Source organism: Stomoxys calcitrans, chromosome 2, assembly GCF_963082655.1.
Source record: "Stomoxys calcitrans chromosome 2, idStoCalc2.1, whole genome shotgun sequence".
NCBI classification, from domain to species: Eukaryota; Metazoa; Arthropoda; class Insecta; order Diptera; family Muscidae; genus Stomoxys; species Stomoxys calcitrans.
Window position 1 is genome coordinate 137,827,103 of NC_081553.1, and position 18,094 is coordinate 137,845,196.

General features: G+C 36.4%; 1 protein-coding gene and 1 long non-coding RNA gene across 2 annotated transcripts in view; one reads left to right on the plus strand and one right to left on the minus strand.

The window, feature by feature from the left end:
• Window positions 1-18,094, minus strand: part of LOC106090035 (serine-rich adhesin for platelets) — a 267,366-nt gene that overhangs the window by 33,809 nt on the left and 215,463 nt on the right. The window contains exon 4 of the mRNA XM_013256080.2: window positions 14,185-14,412. Within this exon, the coding sequence (XP_013111534.2) occupies window positions 14,185-14,412 (228 nt within the window). The remainder of the gene's footprint in view (window positions 1-14,184; window positions 14,413-18,094) is intronic.
• Window positions 16,970-17,807, plus strand: LOC106090036 (uncharacterized). Its single transcript, XR_001221740.2, has 2 exons — window positions 16,970-17,325; window positions 17,389-17,807. It is a non-coding gene; the product is annotated as an uncharacterized LOC106090036 (long non-coding RNA).

Genomic DNA, 18,094 nt, shown 5'->3' on the forward strand with positions numbered 1-18,094 from the left:
CGTTAAACTTCGAAAGTGTGATTTGGATTATAAACCCATGATTTTTGGGAAAAACTTTTAAGAATTGGTCGTAGATTACAATTTTGACAACGGCTTAATGTATGTCTTTTTTGACCCTTACAAATTGACGCATGATCCTTGCAAAGTGTGCATGGTGGCCGCAATAGGGTGGTATCACTGTAAATATTGAACAGTTCTAGCCTTGCTAAGAAAATAGTACTTTTTCGCAATAGATATATGTTTTTTTCTTTTGTGGTGGCAACATTTGATAGTAAAAGGAAAACTTGCTAAGATGGCATATAAAACAGTCAAAGAGACTTAAAGAAAGAAGAGCTCAACGAAAGCAGCTTGCCGAATGATCTGTGCTACCGAACTAGTTCAGTAAGCTGAAGCGATGGGTAATTTAATGAACGATATTGCCTTATAATCTAAAGTACCACAATGATTTCTGATTTAATCCCATTGTTTGTATCGATACTTTTAAACACTCTGCAAAACAAAGGTATTAAAGTGTTTGTGATTTCGAAAATTTTAAGGTGAGAAAATGAGAAATTTTCATAGAGGTTGGTTAAAAAGAAGGAAGATTTTAGTGAGAAATAATCGGAAAGAATCAAAAAAAGCAGAAAACTATATATTGAAAATATTAAAATAGATTAAGACCACTTCAGGCGATATGTATTATTCGAATTTAGCAAAAAAAAAAAAAAAATATGACGAATCTTATGACAATACATATCTTCCAAAGTTAGGATGGTGATTTGTGATGATAGCAATAATAGGTAGAACATAATTACATTACATAATAAATATAAATCAATAAAGGAATTTCAGTATTACAATTCGAATATTTGAAATTATTGTGATTGGACCAAAAATTACATCATACAATCATTAACGTTACAGTTTTGCTTGCTGCATAAATTGTGGTAGCACTTTAAGAAACTAACGATTGTTTATTTTTTATACCCTCCACCATAGGATGGGGGGTATACTAATTTCGTCATTCTGTTTGTAACTACTCGAAATATTCGTCTGAGACCCCATAAAGTATATATATTCTTGATCGTCGCGACATTTTATGTCGATCTAGCCATGTCCGTCCGTCTGTCTGTCGAAAGCACGCTTACTTCCGAAGGAGTAAAGCTAGCCGCTTGAAATTTTGCACAAATACTTCTTATTAGTGTAGGTCGGTTGGTATTGTAAATGGGCCATATCGGTCAATGTTTTGATATAGCTGCCATATAAACCGATCTTGGGTCTTGACTTCTTGAGCCTCTAGAGTGCGCAATTCTTATCCGATTGGGATGAAATTTTGCACGACGTGTTTTGCTATGATATCCAATAACTGTGCCTAGTATGGTTCACATCGGTCCATAACCTGATATAGCTGCCATATAAACCGATCTTGGGTTTTGACTTCTTGCGCCTCTAGAGTGTGCAATTCTTATCCGATTGGGATGAAATTTTGCATGACGTGTTTTGCTATGATATCCAATAACTGTGCTAAGTATGGTTCACATCGGTCCATAACCTGGTATAGCTGCCATATAAACCGATCTTGGGTCTTGACTTCTTGAGCCTCTAGAGTGTGCAATTCTTATCCGATTGGGATGAAATTTTGCACGACGTGTTTTGCTATGATATCCAACAACTGTGCCAAGTATGGTTCACATCGGTCTATAACCTGATATAGCTGCCATATAAACCGATCTTGGGTCTTGACTTCTTGAGCCTCTATAGTGCGCAATTCTTATCCGATTGGGATGAAATTTTGCACGACGTGTTTTGCTATGATATCGAATAACTGCGCCAAGTATGGTTCACATCGGTCCATAACCTGATATAGCTGCCATATAAACCGATCATGGGTCTTGACTTCTTGAGCCTCTAGAGTGCGCAATTCTTATCCGATTTTACTGAAATTTTGCACATGGTGTTTTAGTATCACTTCCAACAACTGTGCTAAGTATGGTTCATATCGGTTCATAACCTGATATAGCTGCCATATAAACCGATCTTGAGTCTTGACTTCTTGAGCCTCTAGAGTGCGCAATTCTTATCCGATTGGAATGAAATTTTGCACGACATGTTTTGTTATGATATCCAATAACTGTGCCAAGTATGGTTCAAATCGGTTCATAACCTGATATAGCTGCCATATAAACCGATCTTGGGTCTTGACTTCTTGAGCCTCTATAGTGCGCAATTCTTATCCGATTGGGATGAAATTTTGCACGACGTGTTTTGCTATGATATCCAATAACTGTGCCAAGTATGGTTCACATCGGTCTATAACCTGATATAGCTGCCATAAAAACCGATCTTGGGTCTTGACTTCTTGGGCCTCTAGAGAGCGCAATTCTTATCCGATTTGCCTGAAATTTTGTACAACGGATCCTCTCATGACCATCAACATACGTGTTTATTAGGGTCAGAATCGGTCTTGGCCCGATACAGCTCCCATATATTTTACTTTTTGAGGCCCCAACATATAATATAATTGTGGTCTAAACCGGATCATATCTTGATATCGCTCTAATAGCAGAGCAAATCTTTTCTTATATCATTTTTTGCCTAAGAGGAGATGCCGGGAAAAGAACTGACAAATGCGCTCCATGGTGGAGGGTATATAAGATTCGGCCCGGCCGAACTTAGCACGCTTTTACTTGTTTCTATTTACAGTCAAAGAAGGTCACTGTAGCTGCCTTTTTCTAGGGAGATATCCATACGAATTTGGTTTATAGTCGTTTTGACCATAAGTTCAACGTGATGTGAAGAAATTGAATTTATGAATGCAACTTGTTGACTTGTTTTGGACATTGGGGGGCGATTAATTCACTTTGTATTGCCCTGCTTTGTTGGCTAAAAATTTCTTTCCATAGATTTTCTTCAATCGCTACACATGTAACATACATAAGCAAGCATATATAGATAAGAATGGAAACAACTGTCTATTCGAAAGAAGGAGACCTACATCCGTTCGCAAGATGCCCACATTCTTCCATACACTTGTCTGTCAGTCTGTCACTATGTCTATTCCCTAATGATGGTTTTGAACAACAATAACAACGCCATTCTGTGTATATACCCACCACATCAGAATATTCACAATCAGATTTCGATGATTTGTGCAATAGAATGGGACTCGTTTAAATTTAAAATAAATATCCGTTTATTCTCAGTGCTTTCCGAGGTCAACAGTGCGCCCCAACAAATTATGATATTATGGCTGCCATCCGCCCCTTTTGTTCTAGTGTTAAAATTTCAATTTCAATTTAGATTTTGAAATAAACATCATGTAAATTTTCCCCAATGTAACATGTAACAACTGCATTGTGTAGAAACAAATGAAAAAAAAAATTAAAATAAATATATGAAATTAGTTTTGAGGTTTTAAAGAAGCATACAAGAGCTGGGAAAATTGATGCATTTGTTTGTTTTTCTTTTTCTTGCTTTATTACGTTGTTGTTTCATTGAAGTGGCAATTATGCTGTTTGGGCTTTTCTTAGTTTCTTTCGTTGTGGTTTTGGGGGGATTGCTGGTTGCAAAGGTTTGTTATTTTGGTGTGATGTTGTTTATTGTTTCATTTGGAGTGTTATTGTTGCCAATTGCACTTCATTCGCCCTTAAGCGATGGAATTTAATGGCGCATGTCCCACATTTACATCAAAAAATTTTGTGTTTCAATCCACAAAACCCAAACATGCAAAGTGAATACACATATGGTGTTGGGAGATTTACAATCATCATATAGCTTTTATGCTTGGAGCACTTCTCCACTTTTATCCCTATCGCTGAGTTTGATTGATCGCTTTTTATACACCGCACCATTGGACATACTAACATCGGTATTAAGTCTGTAATACCTAGAAATATTGACCTAAGGCATGCCCGTTTGTCTGTTCGTCTATCTGTCGTAAATACTTTAAATTTCAAACGAGTACAGCTCGTAGCTCGGTTCCAATCGTAAATGGGCCAAATCTATCCATAATAAGATATATGTAGCACCCATACAAACTGATTTCCCGATTTGATATTTAAATTCATGAGGCCGCTATTCTTCTCCGATTTGGCTGAAATTTGGCGCAAAGACTTCTGTAATAACTTCCAATATCCTTATACAAAGTTTCAGCCAAATCGAATAAGAATTGCGACGTTTAGAGGCTCAAGAAATCAAAATTCAAGATTGGCTTATATGGCAATTACATTAAAACATGAACAGATATGGTTCATTTACAATCCCAACGTACCTACGTTAACAGGAAGTTTTTGTGCAAACTTTCAAGCGCTTAGCGTTACTGCTTCGAAAGTTTTCATGCTTTCGACAACCGAACCGAACCGAACCGAACTCTTCAAATATCATCGAACTTAAACCGGAATCGAACTGCACTCACTGATATGTGAGAAGTTTGCCTCCTGGTTCTCAATGGAATGTTCGTAGGCAAATTCGCATTACCAAGGATGGTGGAAGCCATAACAAAACACTCTGGGCAAAATTATTAAATCGTATGATCACTGCTGCTTTTAGGGACCGACGAAGCCAAGTCGAAGGACCATTTTATATGGGAGGTACAGTTGTGTGTGAAATAGTAGTCACAGCGCCCAGACAGATTAACATTTGATGCTTAAACGTGTAAAGTGAAAGCTAGATCGATGGCTTACCACAATTGTTTAAAATCTATACACTGCAAAAGCAATTTCCATTTTGAAAATGTTAAACACGTACGGGTTTTCTTGTACTTATTAACCATTTTAAGCATAATATCAAAATTTAGTGTGTGAAAAATTATAGGAACAAATGTCCCTGGACCTATCGTACGGTGTTAGAATGGTGGCAATTCGTCAACTTGGGCGACAAACCCTTATAGAAATCATAGGTTTTTTTCCATGTTAGGGGACGAGAACTGGGACCGGTTCCTATCACCGGAGGACCTATCCAGCGACAGCTTTGCGACCTGTCCCATTTTCCGTAGGGTACCTACAAACTTAAATGAGTATCCTGAATTCATTTGAGTTGAACTGAAGTAATCCTCTTATTTGAGTTTTAAATGTATTTCACTAACTTTCAATCGGATATCCTGAGACATTGGTGGTCTTATTACATTCCTTATTATGCAAATGCAAATTTTGCCCATGAACATTCCACTACGGAACAGGGGCAAACTTCTCACATATGACAATGTGACTGCACAATGAGTGCAGTCCGATTCAAGTTTTAAGCTCAATGATAAGGGATCTCATTTTTGTAGCAGAGTGAGAACAGGTGGAGATATTTTTTTGAAATTTAGAATGGTTAAAGTTTTCATTGATTAGTCTTTATTGTAGATACGTTTTATTTTTTGGAAATCGGGCCACAAACGGAGTTTTGACAACCCCAACATATTTTCGAAATACCGGGGTGACCAACTTTAGGGGCCGGCTAAAAGGCGCCCGGACAACCTAGGGCCTTGAAAATTTTCACACGATCTCGCTAACACCTCTAACTCTAACTCTAACCATTCCAAATTTCAAAGTTATATCTCTACCCGTCGTGACAGCACGGGTTAGTTAAAAAGGAAAAAAATGGAGGGTATGCGTTTTGCTATTTGCAAAAAAATACTCCTTTATAGGATGGGACGTTCTACAATAGTATATATATACTTTATGGCGTCGCAGATCAATATCTCGAGATGTTACAAACGGAATGAAATCATTAGTATACACCCATCCTATGATGGCGAGTATAAAAAATCTACGGGATTCGGCCTGGACGAACGTTAAATCCTTTTAAAGAGTGATTTTTTAGCTATTATCTTTTTGGCAACACTGGGTTAAACAGCTCACGCACTTTTCGTGATTTGTTTCACTGTCAAACATCTTCAGTTTGGTCAATAATTAAACCATGAATCGTCTTACAAATGAATAACGCTTGCAAATTAATGCATTTTATTAACAAAATGCGTGGTCTGTTTAGAATGCTCATCGCGCGTTCATTGTTTTCAGCGACGAAGCTCATTTTTTGCTCAATGGGTACGAAAATAAGCAGAATTGTCGATTTTGTAGTGAAGATTAGCCAGAAGCATTACAAGAGCTACCAATGCATCCAGAAAAAGTCACAGTTTGGTGCAGTTTATGGGCTGGTGGCATCATTGGGCCGTACTTCTTCCAAGATAATGCGAATCGTAACGGAACTGTGAATGGTGAGATGATATCCAACTTTTTTGTTGCCCATAATGCAAGAGCTTGATTTGCATGACATGTGGTTTCAACAAGACGGGACCATATGCCACACAGAACGCGTAACAACGGACTTATTGAGAGACGAATTCGGTGAACATTGGAAACCGGTCAATTGGTCGCCTAAATCGAGCGATTTAACGCCTTTAGACAATCTTTTGTGGGGTTACGTTAAAGCTCATATCTATACAGAGAAGCCCGCTCCAATTTACGCATTGAAAGACAACATTGAAGCATTTATTCGTGCGATATCGGCCGAAATGTTGGAAACAGTATGCCAAAATTGGACTTAGTGGATGGACCATTTAAGGTGCAGTCACGGTCACAGTCACATTTGCATGAAATAATCTTTAATCATTAAATTATATGTACCGTACTATCGATTCAAATAAAAATTTCATAAATTTTTCTGAATTTTATGTTTTTTTTTTTTGAAAAACTTTCCTATGGCCTTTAAAAAATCACCCTTTACTTGTCTTAAATATTACTGATTGCCTGATCTCCACACTGCATGAATGTGTTCAGCACATTGCACCTTCACATTCACCTTCATTATATAATGACATAAACTTTTTTCATCTTCTTAAAGCGATTACCTATCACAGGCTCCCAGACAAATGGCTAACTTAAAACGTATTTTCCAGCCAAAAAGACGTCGCTCAATTTCATTGCATTTACGCTTCGGCGATTTGAGACATGAATTGGAAAAGTTTTGCAACATGTTGCCTACAATAGTGCCATTGGGCATAATTGACAATAACAGCAGACTTTTTATTATGGCGAAATGGTGTAATTGGAAAGGCCTCAAGTTCATACTCATACCTAGATGTGTAAAGCAACATATTTAAAATGTTTTAGAACGAAATGAAAATTGGAGTGAAAAAGTTTGATTTCTGTGTTATGTAACATTACTTTTTCTGAGTTAGGCTAGATTAAAAATAGAACACGTCAATGAGTTTGAAAAACATATTTCCGAAGTTTAAAATATTACACAGCGGACTTAAAAATACACATAAAATTCATGAAATCTTTATTTGAATCGATAGAACGGTCCATATAATTTAGTGTTTGAAGATTATTTCATGCAAATTTTGATCGTGACTGCGCCTCAAATGGTCCATCCGCTTAGTCCAATCATGGCATACTCTTTCCAAAATTTCGGCTGGTAACTCACGAATAAAGGCTTCAATGTTGTCTTCCAATGACTCAACGCGGGCTTGTCTGTATAAATATGAACTTTAACATCGCTTCACAAAAAATAGTCTAAAGGCGTTAAATCGCACGATCTAGGCGGCCAATTGACCGGTTCCGAACTTGAAATGAAATGTTCACCTAACTCGCCACTCTATAAGTCCATTGTTACGGGTGCTGTGTGGCATGGCGTCTTGTTGAAACAACATGTCATATAAGTCAAGCTCTTGCATTTTGAGCAAAAAAAGTTGGATATCATCTCACGGTAGCGCTTAACATTCACGATGACGTTACGATTCGCATCATCTTGGAAGAAGTATGGTCCAATGATGCCACCAGCTCATAAACCGCACTCTATAAGTCTATTGTTAAGGGTGCTGTGTGGCATGGCGTCTTGTTGAAACCACATGTCATATAAGTCAAGCTCTTGCATTTTGAGCAAAAAAAGTTGGATATCATCTCACGGTTGAGCGGTAACGCTCAACATTCACGGTGACGTTACGATTCGCATCATCTTGGAAGAAGTATGGTCCAATGATGCCACCAGCTCATAAACCGCACCAAACTGTGACTTTTTCTGCATGCATTGGTAGATTTTGCAATACTTCTGGCTGATCTTTACTCTAAAATCGACAATTCTGCTTATTTACGTACCCATTGAGCCAAAAATGAGCTTCGTCGCTGAACACAATAAATGCGCGATGAGCTTTCTTAACAGAGCACGCATTTTGATAATAAAAATCAATAATTTGCCATTGTTGTTCGTCTGTAAGACGATTCATGGTTAAATTATTGACCCAAATGAAGATGTTTGACAGTGAAACAAAACGCGAAACGTGCGTGAGCTGTTTAAACCAGTGTTCTAGTTCTAGAATATACATATCAATGGCTTAATATTAAAAATGCCTGACCAAATTTTTTCGAAATAACGTTTTTTGTTTATTCTGGAAGAAAAATATCAGTTGGTTGATCGAATTAATAGTTTTTGAGGTACACGTCTCGTTTGACTTTTGTCTATCGAACTATGCCTTGCTAAATACAATTTCAAACTAAGTTTAAATGTTCACTTCTAACAAAATGTCTCATTCGGTAATATTTCATTCATACTAAATATTAAGAGGATATCTTGATTTGCAGAAACACATCTACTGTATATGTATACTATATATATATATTTGTTTTTAATCGATGCCTAAGAAGGGCCCCATCGAAAATCCTGCCGAAGAGGTTATGTCTATGTTTCACATACGACAAGCGTACACGCAAGGTATACTCACTGTTGAAGTGAGTATACAAACAAGTTTCATGAAGTAATGGCAAGGGCCAAGAAAATAGAAAAAATACCATAAACCAAAGTACTGCACTCAATTTCAGTTTAAGAGACGCATGCATGCAAACTTGTTGACAGCAGACGAAAATTCGCCAAAAGAAGAAACTCCAATGAATAAAAGGCAATGCCATAATGATGCGTAGACAATAACGAAAAGCAAGGAAAATGTTATGGGGACCAAACCAGAATGGGTTAGAAATGATTGTGGCGAATAGACCAAATATGTGACCTTTGAAACTTTGTGAATGTTACATTGACGCCTAAGATGGAGAGGTAGAGGAGACTACCTTATCTAATACAGTTTCCTGTATGAATGGGTATGAAGTAGGCCTAGATATGTTCCACTTTGTGTTTGTTTGTGTCGTGAACACATTCCTGCACTCAAAATGCGAAAAGGACTAATGTGATTTATGGCAGCGTTCTGGCCGATGTTGTTGTTGTTGCAAGTATGAACTAAAGATTGCATAGAAAGGGCCTAAAAATCATTAAATACAGACAAAGTAGCGAAAAATCTCTTCTGCTAATCATGCTACTTTTTTACTTCTTTTTTTTGTTGAATGGCAACAAAGTGTTGGCCAGTTTATGGCTACTTTCGGCCGTCAAACATTACTGCAGTATAACATGATATAGTTTAATTGTTCTTTCATATTATTCTATCATTTATCCTTTGAAAACTTTAAACAAGGACATGACAACATTTAAGTCATCCCGAAGAAGTAGATTATTAAATAAAAACTTCTCACAAGCTGAGGTTATTTCAGAAATATTGGTCTGCGACCCCATAAAGTGTATATATTCTTGATCGTCTTGACATGTTATGTCCGTCCGTTTGTCATTATATCCACTTGAAATTTTGCACAGACACTCTTAATAGATTGGTCCTTCGACTGGGCTTCTTGAGTCCTTAGTCTTGAGTCTGTTCCACTAACAACATCTGATACTGTACAGCATTATTTGAGGAATATGAAATGTTCCTACAATCCAGGTCCAGATGGTATCCCTAGCAATATTCTTAAGCACTGCGCAAATTCCCTGTCCGGTGTTCTGTCAATATTGTTTAATGAATCTTTACGGAAACAATATTTCCCTCCATTATGGAAAAAATTCTTTCATTATACCCCTGTTTAAAAGTGGATGTAAATCTGAAGTCACCAACTACAGAGGAATCGCAAAGCTTAGCGCTATTCCGAAACTTCTTGAAAAAATCATCACTGACTCACTGTCTCATCAAGTTTCTTCACTGTTATCACGATATCAGCATGGATTTCGTAAATCGTACTCAACTGTAACAAATGTTTTGGAATTAACTACAATTGTAAACGTAGGATTTAGAAATCGTTTGCAAACTGACGTTATATAATCGCACTCAAACTGTAAAATTTAATGATTCTGTTTCTAAAACTATTGATGTTTTATCTGGAGTCCCACAAGGTAGTCATCTTGGGCCTATTTTGTTTTCATTATTTATTAATGATCTACCATCCACTGCCACTTTCTCTCGAGTACTTATGTATGCAGACGATGTTAAACTTTTCAAAACCATTCAAAATGACACAGATCAACTGAAACTACAATCCGACCTTGACCGATTATACGATTGGTGTCAACTGAATCTAATGGAATTGAACAAAAAAATGTAAACATATATCGATTTACAGATTAAATCATCTAACAACAATTTACTCTATAAACGGTTTGCCCCTAGAAACTGTGGAATCAATCATGGATCTTGGCTTCTTGTTAAATCAAAGGTTAAACTATAGATCACATATATCTTTGACGATCAATAAAGCCTATGGTTCTTTGGGATTTGTTAAGCGTTGGAGCAAAGAGTTTGTTGATCCTATCGTCACAAGAAATCTATACACATCCCTTGTTCGACCGATACTGGAGTATGGTTCTATAATATGGTGCCCAAATTATAAAATCCACTGCAATTCAATTGAGTCTGTGCAAAAACAGTTCGTGTTATTCTACTTACGTAGACGTAACTGGACATTTAAAACTTTACCATCTTATAAAGAAAGATTAAATTTGATCAAATTGCCTTCGTTGGAAAGTCGGCGTACAATGCTGAATCTGAATTTCATGTTAAATATACTAAACGAAAACTTGAAGTCGGAGTTTCTGTTGGACCACATCTGCTTGAACGTGCCGCTGAGACCTTCACGAAATTTTAATCTTCTTCATGTTGAATACTATCGTACGAATTTTGCGAACAATGACCCATTTAGGCGTTTATGTGTTGAATTTAATAAATTTTACAATAATGTAGATCTGTGCGAAAACAAATATTCTTTAAAGAAAAAGATTATTGTTTTGCTGAATTCGTAGTTATTAAGCTTAGTTTGTATATATTGTATATAGTCTAGTCTGTAAGGATTATAATATCTATAGACTAATAAATAAAAAAAAAAAAAGGAAGTCTTAATTTTTACTCGATTTGACTGAAATACGCTCCAGATCCTATTTAGATAGGTCTATAAATAGTTATAGACCACATAAAAAACGATTTCTGTATTTAACTTCTTGAGTTCCAGAAGTCACAATTTTTACACGGTTTAACACTAAATCCAGTCTATAAATGTATATATAAAGTGTATTGTTGGTAAAATATATATATATCGGCTGAAAATAGCTCAACTTTCACCAACAAAGTCGCAAAAGGTGAAAGATGATAATGAAAAGAAATAGACGCCTGCTCGATGAATGGAAACTAAGTGATTTGTAAATTGTATCCAATTCTATCGGGGATAAAAGTTCAAACTGATTTCAAACATACAAGTGTAATACTGAAAATACCTTAAAGTTAAGTGAATAAGAAATAAAATTACTTAGAAGTGATGATGATTAAATGAATTAAATCAAATATAGGTGATGAGTTAAAAGAAAATATCGAGTAAAAGGATAAATTTATGGAGGTATGTACATGGAAAACGGCTAAATCAATGATGAAATTTATAACCGTGTTAACACAGTCAAAATGATATGCAGGTTGAAGCGAATGCTGTGAAAAATTTTTATTTAATTCAATGTAGGTTTGCATTTGTATGGCGGTAGTTCTGGAAGCTGTTAAAAAATTCGTTAAATTTCTTTTCGCCCTGTAAATGTTAGATGCTGCAATTAAATGCTATTCACTGTGTATTCTTTGTATGCAAATTATTATTGCGCAACATATCAATGCAAAACAAATTAATATTAACATATTCAACAACATAAGGAAGGCCACAAAAAACACAAAGAATATTTACATGAAACAAACTTTTTTTATTGCTGTTTGCAAAGAAATACATGCTGGATTATTTTCAAACGGTTTGTTCGAATGATGCTATAAGGATATTGTCAATTATCTCTCTGTGTTTAGCACATCTATATAAAATAAATCATTCCATGTTTTGGGGCGGGGAGTTCAAATGTGCACAACATCAAGTACAGCACAACATTGCTCAATACACTGAGGAAAATATAAGGCATTGCAGTACAAATTGCATGTAATTCAATAAGGGAAAAAGTAAACGAACTTTGCATACCAAATAAAAATTTGGGTATTCCAAAAACAGCATAACAAATTCTTGAACAAAATTAAAATTAAAAAAAATATTCATTTTAATAAAACGCTTGAAATAAAAAACAAAAAAATCACAATAATTTCAAATATTTTTAAATAATATCTTATAGTACTTTATTACTAAGAAATGAAAAAAGAATAGAGGAAGTATAGGTATTATGATGATTCAATTTAATATTATTCTGTCAAACAGGATCACAGCAAATGTGATAACAAACAATTCGTAGTACTCATGATGACTAAATGACTGAAAGGGAATGTTTATAACACCATATGAGTTAAGTTTTTCGTCTTTTAGGGATAAAGTATTCAAGAGTAACTGAATTGTTGTGGATGCCACTTGGAGCGATAATTAAATCCTATAGAACCAATCCTTATTGATGAAGCTACGTAGCAGAAACAAGACAGCGGAAGTCGTTGGGTTTTCAACTGATCTATTTAAGGCCGGAAGAAACACGCTGATGAGGCGTATACATCAGCTCGTCAGCGCGATCTGGATAGAAGAAGACATACGCGATGATTGGAACCTCAGTATGCTATGTGCCGTACACAAGAAAGGAGGCAAAACAGTATGGCACCTACAGTGTTAGAGAGCGAAGGAATATTTATGGAACAATCTGCTTTGATGGATGAATACCGGTGTCAAACGTATTAAAAGTAATGTTTGGTATGTAAAATATTTTTCTGGCATTCAATATCCACAACAGATACCACCGTGAAATGTTCATAGGTATATGAAGACCACGGTTTCATATAAACTAAGCTAGTGTGTAAACAATTTTGCGATCGAAGATTTAAGGCTCTGTTATGGGTTAATACTCTATTTTTGTGGCCATAAACACGGATAAATCCCAGCAAAAAATGTTCATACAATTGGAAGGACTAACATTCTGCGTGGAGGACTGCTTTGCGTTAAGATTAGCATATCAGCCTATGAAGATGAACGTCTGGATTCGAACCATGACTAAAACCTCCTAATGATGGCGATATTTGTGAGGTACTATGCCATATTAAAACTTCTGTGCGAAGAGGTGTCGCATTGCGGCACGCCGTTCGGACTCGGCTATGAAAAGGAGGTCCTTTATCATTGATCTTAAACTTGAATGGGACAGCACTCATTGATATGTGAAAAGTTTGCCCCTGTTCCTTAAGTGAATGTTCATGGGAAATTTTGCATTTGCAACATTTCTTTGAGCATTCTGTAAGCACCACCATAATGTGCAATGGTTTTATGCGCAGAATTCATCGCTGATTTTAGTAATTGTGTAAGAAAAGAATATACTAATTCTAACGCGTGGACTATTTCGATGCAAAAAAATTGTAATACTGTGCTAGCATATTTTCGGTGAATTAGCGTAAGCGGGTGCTTTATCCTTAGCATACCGAGTAGCACTTCTGTTTGGAAGCATTGTTTTTTTGCTTCGGAACGACCTTTAAACAATGATAGAACATGCAACGATTTTAAACGAACAGCTACAGAAGTGATCGATCACAGTACAAGAACAATAATAAAATTGAACCATCATAATAAAAATACATTATAGACGAATAAAAAAAAAAGATTGGGAAGACTTTAAGGCATTGTCTGCTATTTAGTGGAAATATTTTAAAAATTATAAACACATATAGAACACATTAAACGTAAACTGGAATAGCATATTTAACAAGAATTCATTTCGGCATTCAGAAATTTGTATTCCACTTCTTTAATGTGTTCACAATAGAAATATTGAATAATAACTTAGATGAAGAAAGCTCTATGTCTATTTTATATCAATCGTTTATCTTGTTTTGGGAATGTAATTTTAAAAGTATTTGGTTTTGTTTCTGTGCGAAATAATAATATAATTATAGTAACTACGACCATGTCAGAAACATACCCATTGGCAGCACTTTGTATTTCCTTTTGATCAATGCCGGCTATTGTGTTACGCCGTTTGCCGCGTGCTTTTCGTGATCGAGAGCGTCTCGCCACAGTCTGGACGTCATCGTTGAGATTATTGGTGTCGGGCATGGTGGTAAAAACGCCCGTGGTCGATTTGCGAGCCATGCACATACGCTGGAAACGTTTGCCAGATGTATCAACAGATATAACTTCGGCAGGATATCTGCAAAAGAAAAATTTTAAATGAAAAAAAAAAAAACAAAATATAAAATAGGTCGATCATATCATGAAAATTAAGGCTTGGTTATGCTGTCGTAAATGTAAAACAAATGTATCGTGAATGTAAAGGGTCAATTATGCTTATTACAAAATGTAGCATGTGACATTTCAAACAAAACAAATATTTTTTAAAACAAAAAGGACTTGAAGGTGAGAGAGGGTCTGGCGTCGGAGAACTTCAGGCATAACTCAAGGGCAGTTCGGAGAAGACGGCCCTTCATGCAGTGATGCGAAATGTTGAGACGTTTCTCCAACTGAATATAGATAGGTCGACAGTTACCGCACTGAGCCGCACGGGGAGACAGAATACGACCAAGGTTCCCTCCTGGACACTATAGATGCGGTGGGCAGACTAAGGAGTGTTTCAAGAAACAGGGACTGGATTGGGGCTATACTACGACACACACAACATTTCAGGCAGAGCTATGTGCCCTAACGATAGACGCAAAAGAAATCCTGGGAAGGGATTTACAGTTTTCGAAATCAGTTGTTGTTGTATGTGGAGGTACCAATCCCCTTTAAGCACCAAAAGTGATCAAACTTGTTCCAGTCCATAGGGCCGATCGCCTCGGGAAGGCTATGGTCATTGGTTATTTAAAGACGCCAATAGATCGCCTTATAATATCGAGTATCATAGCACTCAGCATTTAGAAAAGAGCTCTCCCCGCTCGATACCACTGATTGTCAGCGACTGCAATTGCAGCTACTCCGTATACGAAGCATTCCGCTATCCGCAAACTACGGACACGTCCGATAGCTCTTAACTGAGCTTCTCGTAGTGACATGAACACCAAACAAATTGGAGCTCAGAGTTTGAACTGATGGGGTGCTTATAATCATCACGTCACGGAACGGCGTGCCGTAGTAAGACATCTCTTTGGAGAGAAGTTTTTACATGGCATAGTACCTCATAAATGTTGCCAGCAATAGGAGGGCAAAACCACGGCTGACATTTTTTTTCTGATTGTCTCGCCAGGTTTCGAACCCAGGCGTTCAACATCAACGGATATGCTAACCTCTGCGCTACGGAATTGTTTAAACATTCACAAACGAAATAAATTAAAGTAAATACTTTTCATTTTTAGATTTTGTTTTGATATATGTTTATACAAGACACTGATACTACCCGTGTTGTTATATGGTTCTGAGGCATGGGTACGTGTGAAAGCAGATGAGGCAGTGCTTGGAGTATTTGAGAGGAAGATTCTTCGTAAAATATATGAACCAGTTTGCGTTAATGGAGAATATGGGCGACGTATGAACCACGAGCTGTATGACGACGAAAGCATAGTTACACGCATCAAAATACAACGGCTGCGTTGGCTAGGTCATGTTGTCAGAATGAATGAAGAAGCTCCAGCAAAGAATTCCTTTGAAGGCAAACACGGTGGTACACGCAAACCGGGAAGACCAAAAGTCCGATGGAGAGATCAAGTGGTGGGAGACACCTCAAAACATGGTGTCAGAGATTTTAAAATGAACGCAGAAGATCGTGGAGCTTGGAACGCTATTCTATGTTCGGCTAGTGGAAGAAATATTCTGTCATAGCCAATTAAAGTAAAGTAAAAGTATACGTTTATAGTTTCCATGTAATCCTATTTACTCAATTAGCGCATTTTCTCGCTTTTTTTTTTTTTGGAGACAAATACTTACTAAGCAGGTTGCTGTATCCCGGTTTATTTATCGCCGATTATTAATGACGTTGTTGTAAAATACCGAACATATGGTGTCATCATTCAGTCTGAATGACAACAACTAAAAGAGGACGAACTCATATTTCTTCCACGATTGAATGTTCTGGAATGCAAAACTTGCTTACAATTTGAATAATATCAAAATTATAAACTGCGAGATGCATATATTTATCATTAAAATTACTTTTTTTTTTGTTTTGTTGATATTTGACTACCGAATCGTGTACGCCTAAAAGTCACTCATATGCCACCGCTACATTAAAGCCAGTTCTTGAGTTTGATTGCATCATGTACTTTTGTCATTCACAGCTACAACAGCCAAAAAGAATTTCAAACACCCAAATACTCGTACTTGTATAGTCAAATTCATCATTCGATATTATCATTATTAGGTTATATTGTAGAGTTATATTGAACATCCTTTAATTGCATATCGGCTAAAATAATTGAATAACTTACATGTCCATATTAACAAAACTTAATGCAGCTATAAAGTAGATTTATTTGACAGTATTTTAAAGCAAATCTATCAAATAAACTTTCTTTAAACTGCATTAAGTTATGTGAATGTGGGCTGAAAGTGTTAAGTTATTACTAGCCCACTCTGCTCCACAGTTCCCCAACGACCTCAATCGTTTTATGTCTTCTCAACAATCGTTTTTAAATGAATCCATCCCAGCCAGCACGAATGCAATTCAAGGGTGGTCATGAAATAGAATCAATAAAAATCAAAAGTAGTAAACATTTGTTGCAAAGCCCCATAGAAAATACACTTGAGTGACTATATATTTGGTGGTAATATGAAAGCAGAACAATACTGAAACAAATAAAATGGGGGGTTGGGATGACAACACTAGCCAATAAAAGGTGGTTATATTGGCAGTTCTTTTATTTGTTCGCTGTACAGTGCCCCATGGCTTCTCTTGCTATCTTTTTGTCTTACTTAAAGTGCTGGTCATACGGTTATGTGGTTAAAGTTAAGGCATTATCGTTGCTCATAAAATCGTAAATGACCACTGTCACCCGACACTGGTCTTCCCGAAAACAAACGTAAATACATGGTTATTGGCAGTGATGGCAGAACCATTGTTAGGTGTAACTCCATCGACGTCTTTCTTTCCTTTGCAATCTAAAGAAGTTAAAGTGCCTTCAGGGTAATTTTTGTATGTTTGTTTTTTCTTTTGATTTTCCACAATGATGATTTCCTTTGATGTTTTCTTTTATAGTTGGCTAGTTGTTGTCTGCTAACCTTTGAGGTTAATTGCATTCTAAGGCGTCAGTATACTCCCCCCTGTTTAATGCATATACACCCGACAATGCATTGCCAATCATCCCAGTGGCACATTTGTGCTGCCAGTCACGAAGTCACGAAGGAAAATGTTGGCTAAATGAACTACTGTAATTTTTAATTGATGAAGATCACCAGCCGCTGTCATGTATTTTTGGTTATTCTGGTGTGGTTTAAGTTAAGGATTAACTTTTTATTCATTTTTATCTCTCATCGGTATTTTGACTGCCCAACAATTAGGGAGACAGACGTTTAATTGGTCATTGCGTCAAATGATGATAACATTGTATTCTAATCTTTGTTTGAATAGTTATTCACGAATAAATCAGGTCTTGTGGCAGCTATATGGAAATATTATCCGACCTTGACTATATTTGCCAGATTTCGGTGACATTGAATAAAAATAAAAGAAAAGGATTGACCTATGCCAACTACCTATATCGTCAAGAAAAATTACACCCGGAGAAATTTCTTAGTAAAAAAGCAAATATTTTGCTACAACAATATATAATCTGCTGTAAATGGGATAGCAGCAACTTTTTGCTAAAACAGCAACCAATTTATGCTTTTTTAGATGGTAAAAAATTATAAACACTACAAAAAAACACCACAAATCATTTTTTTATGTTAAGGGTATACACCGA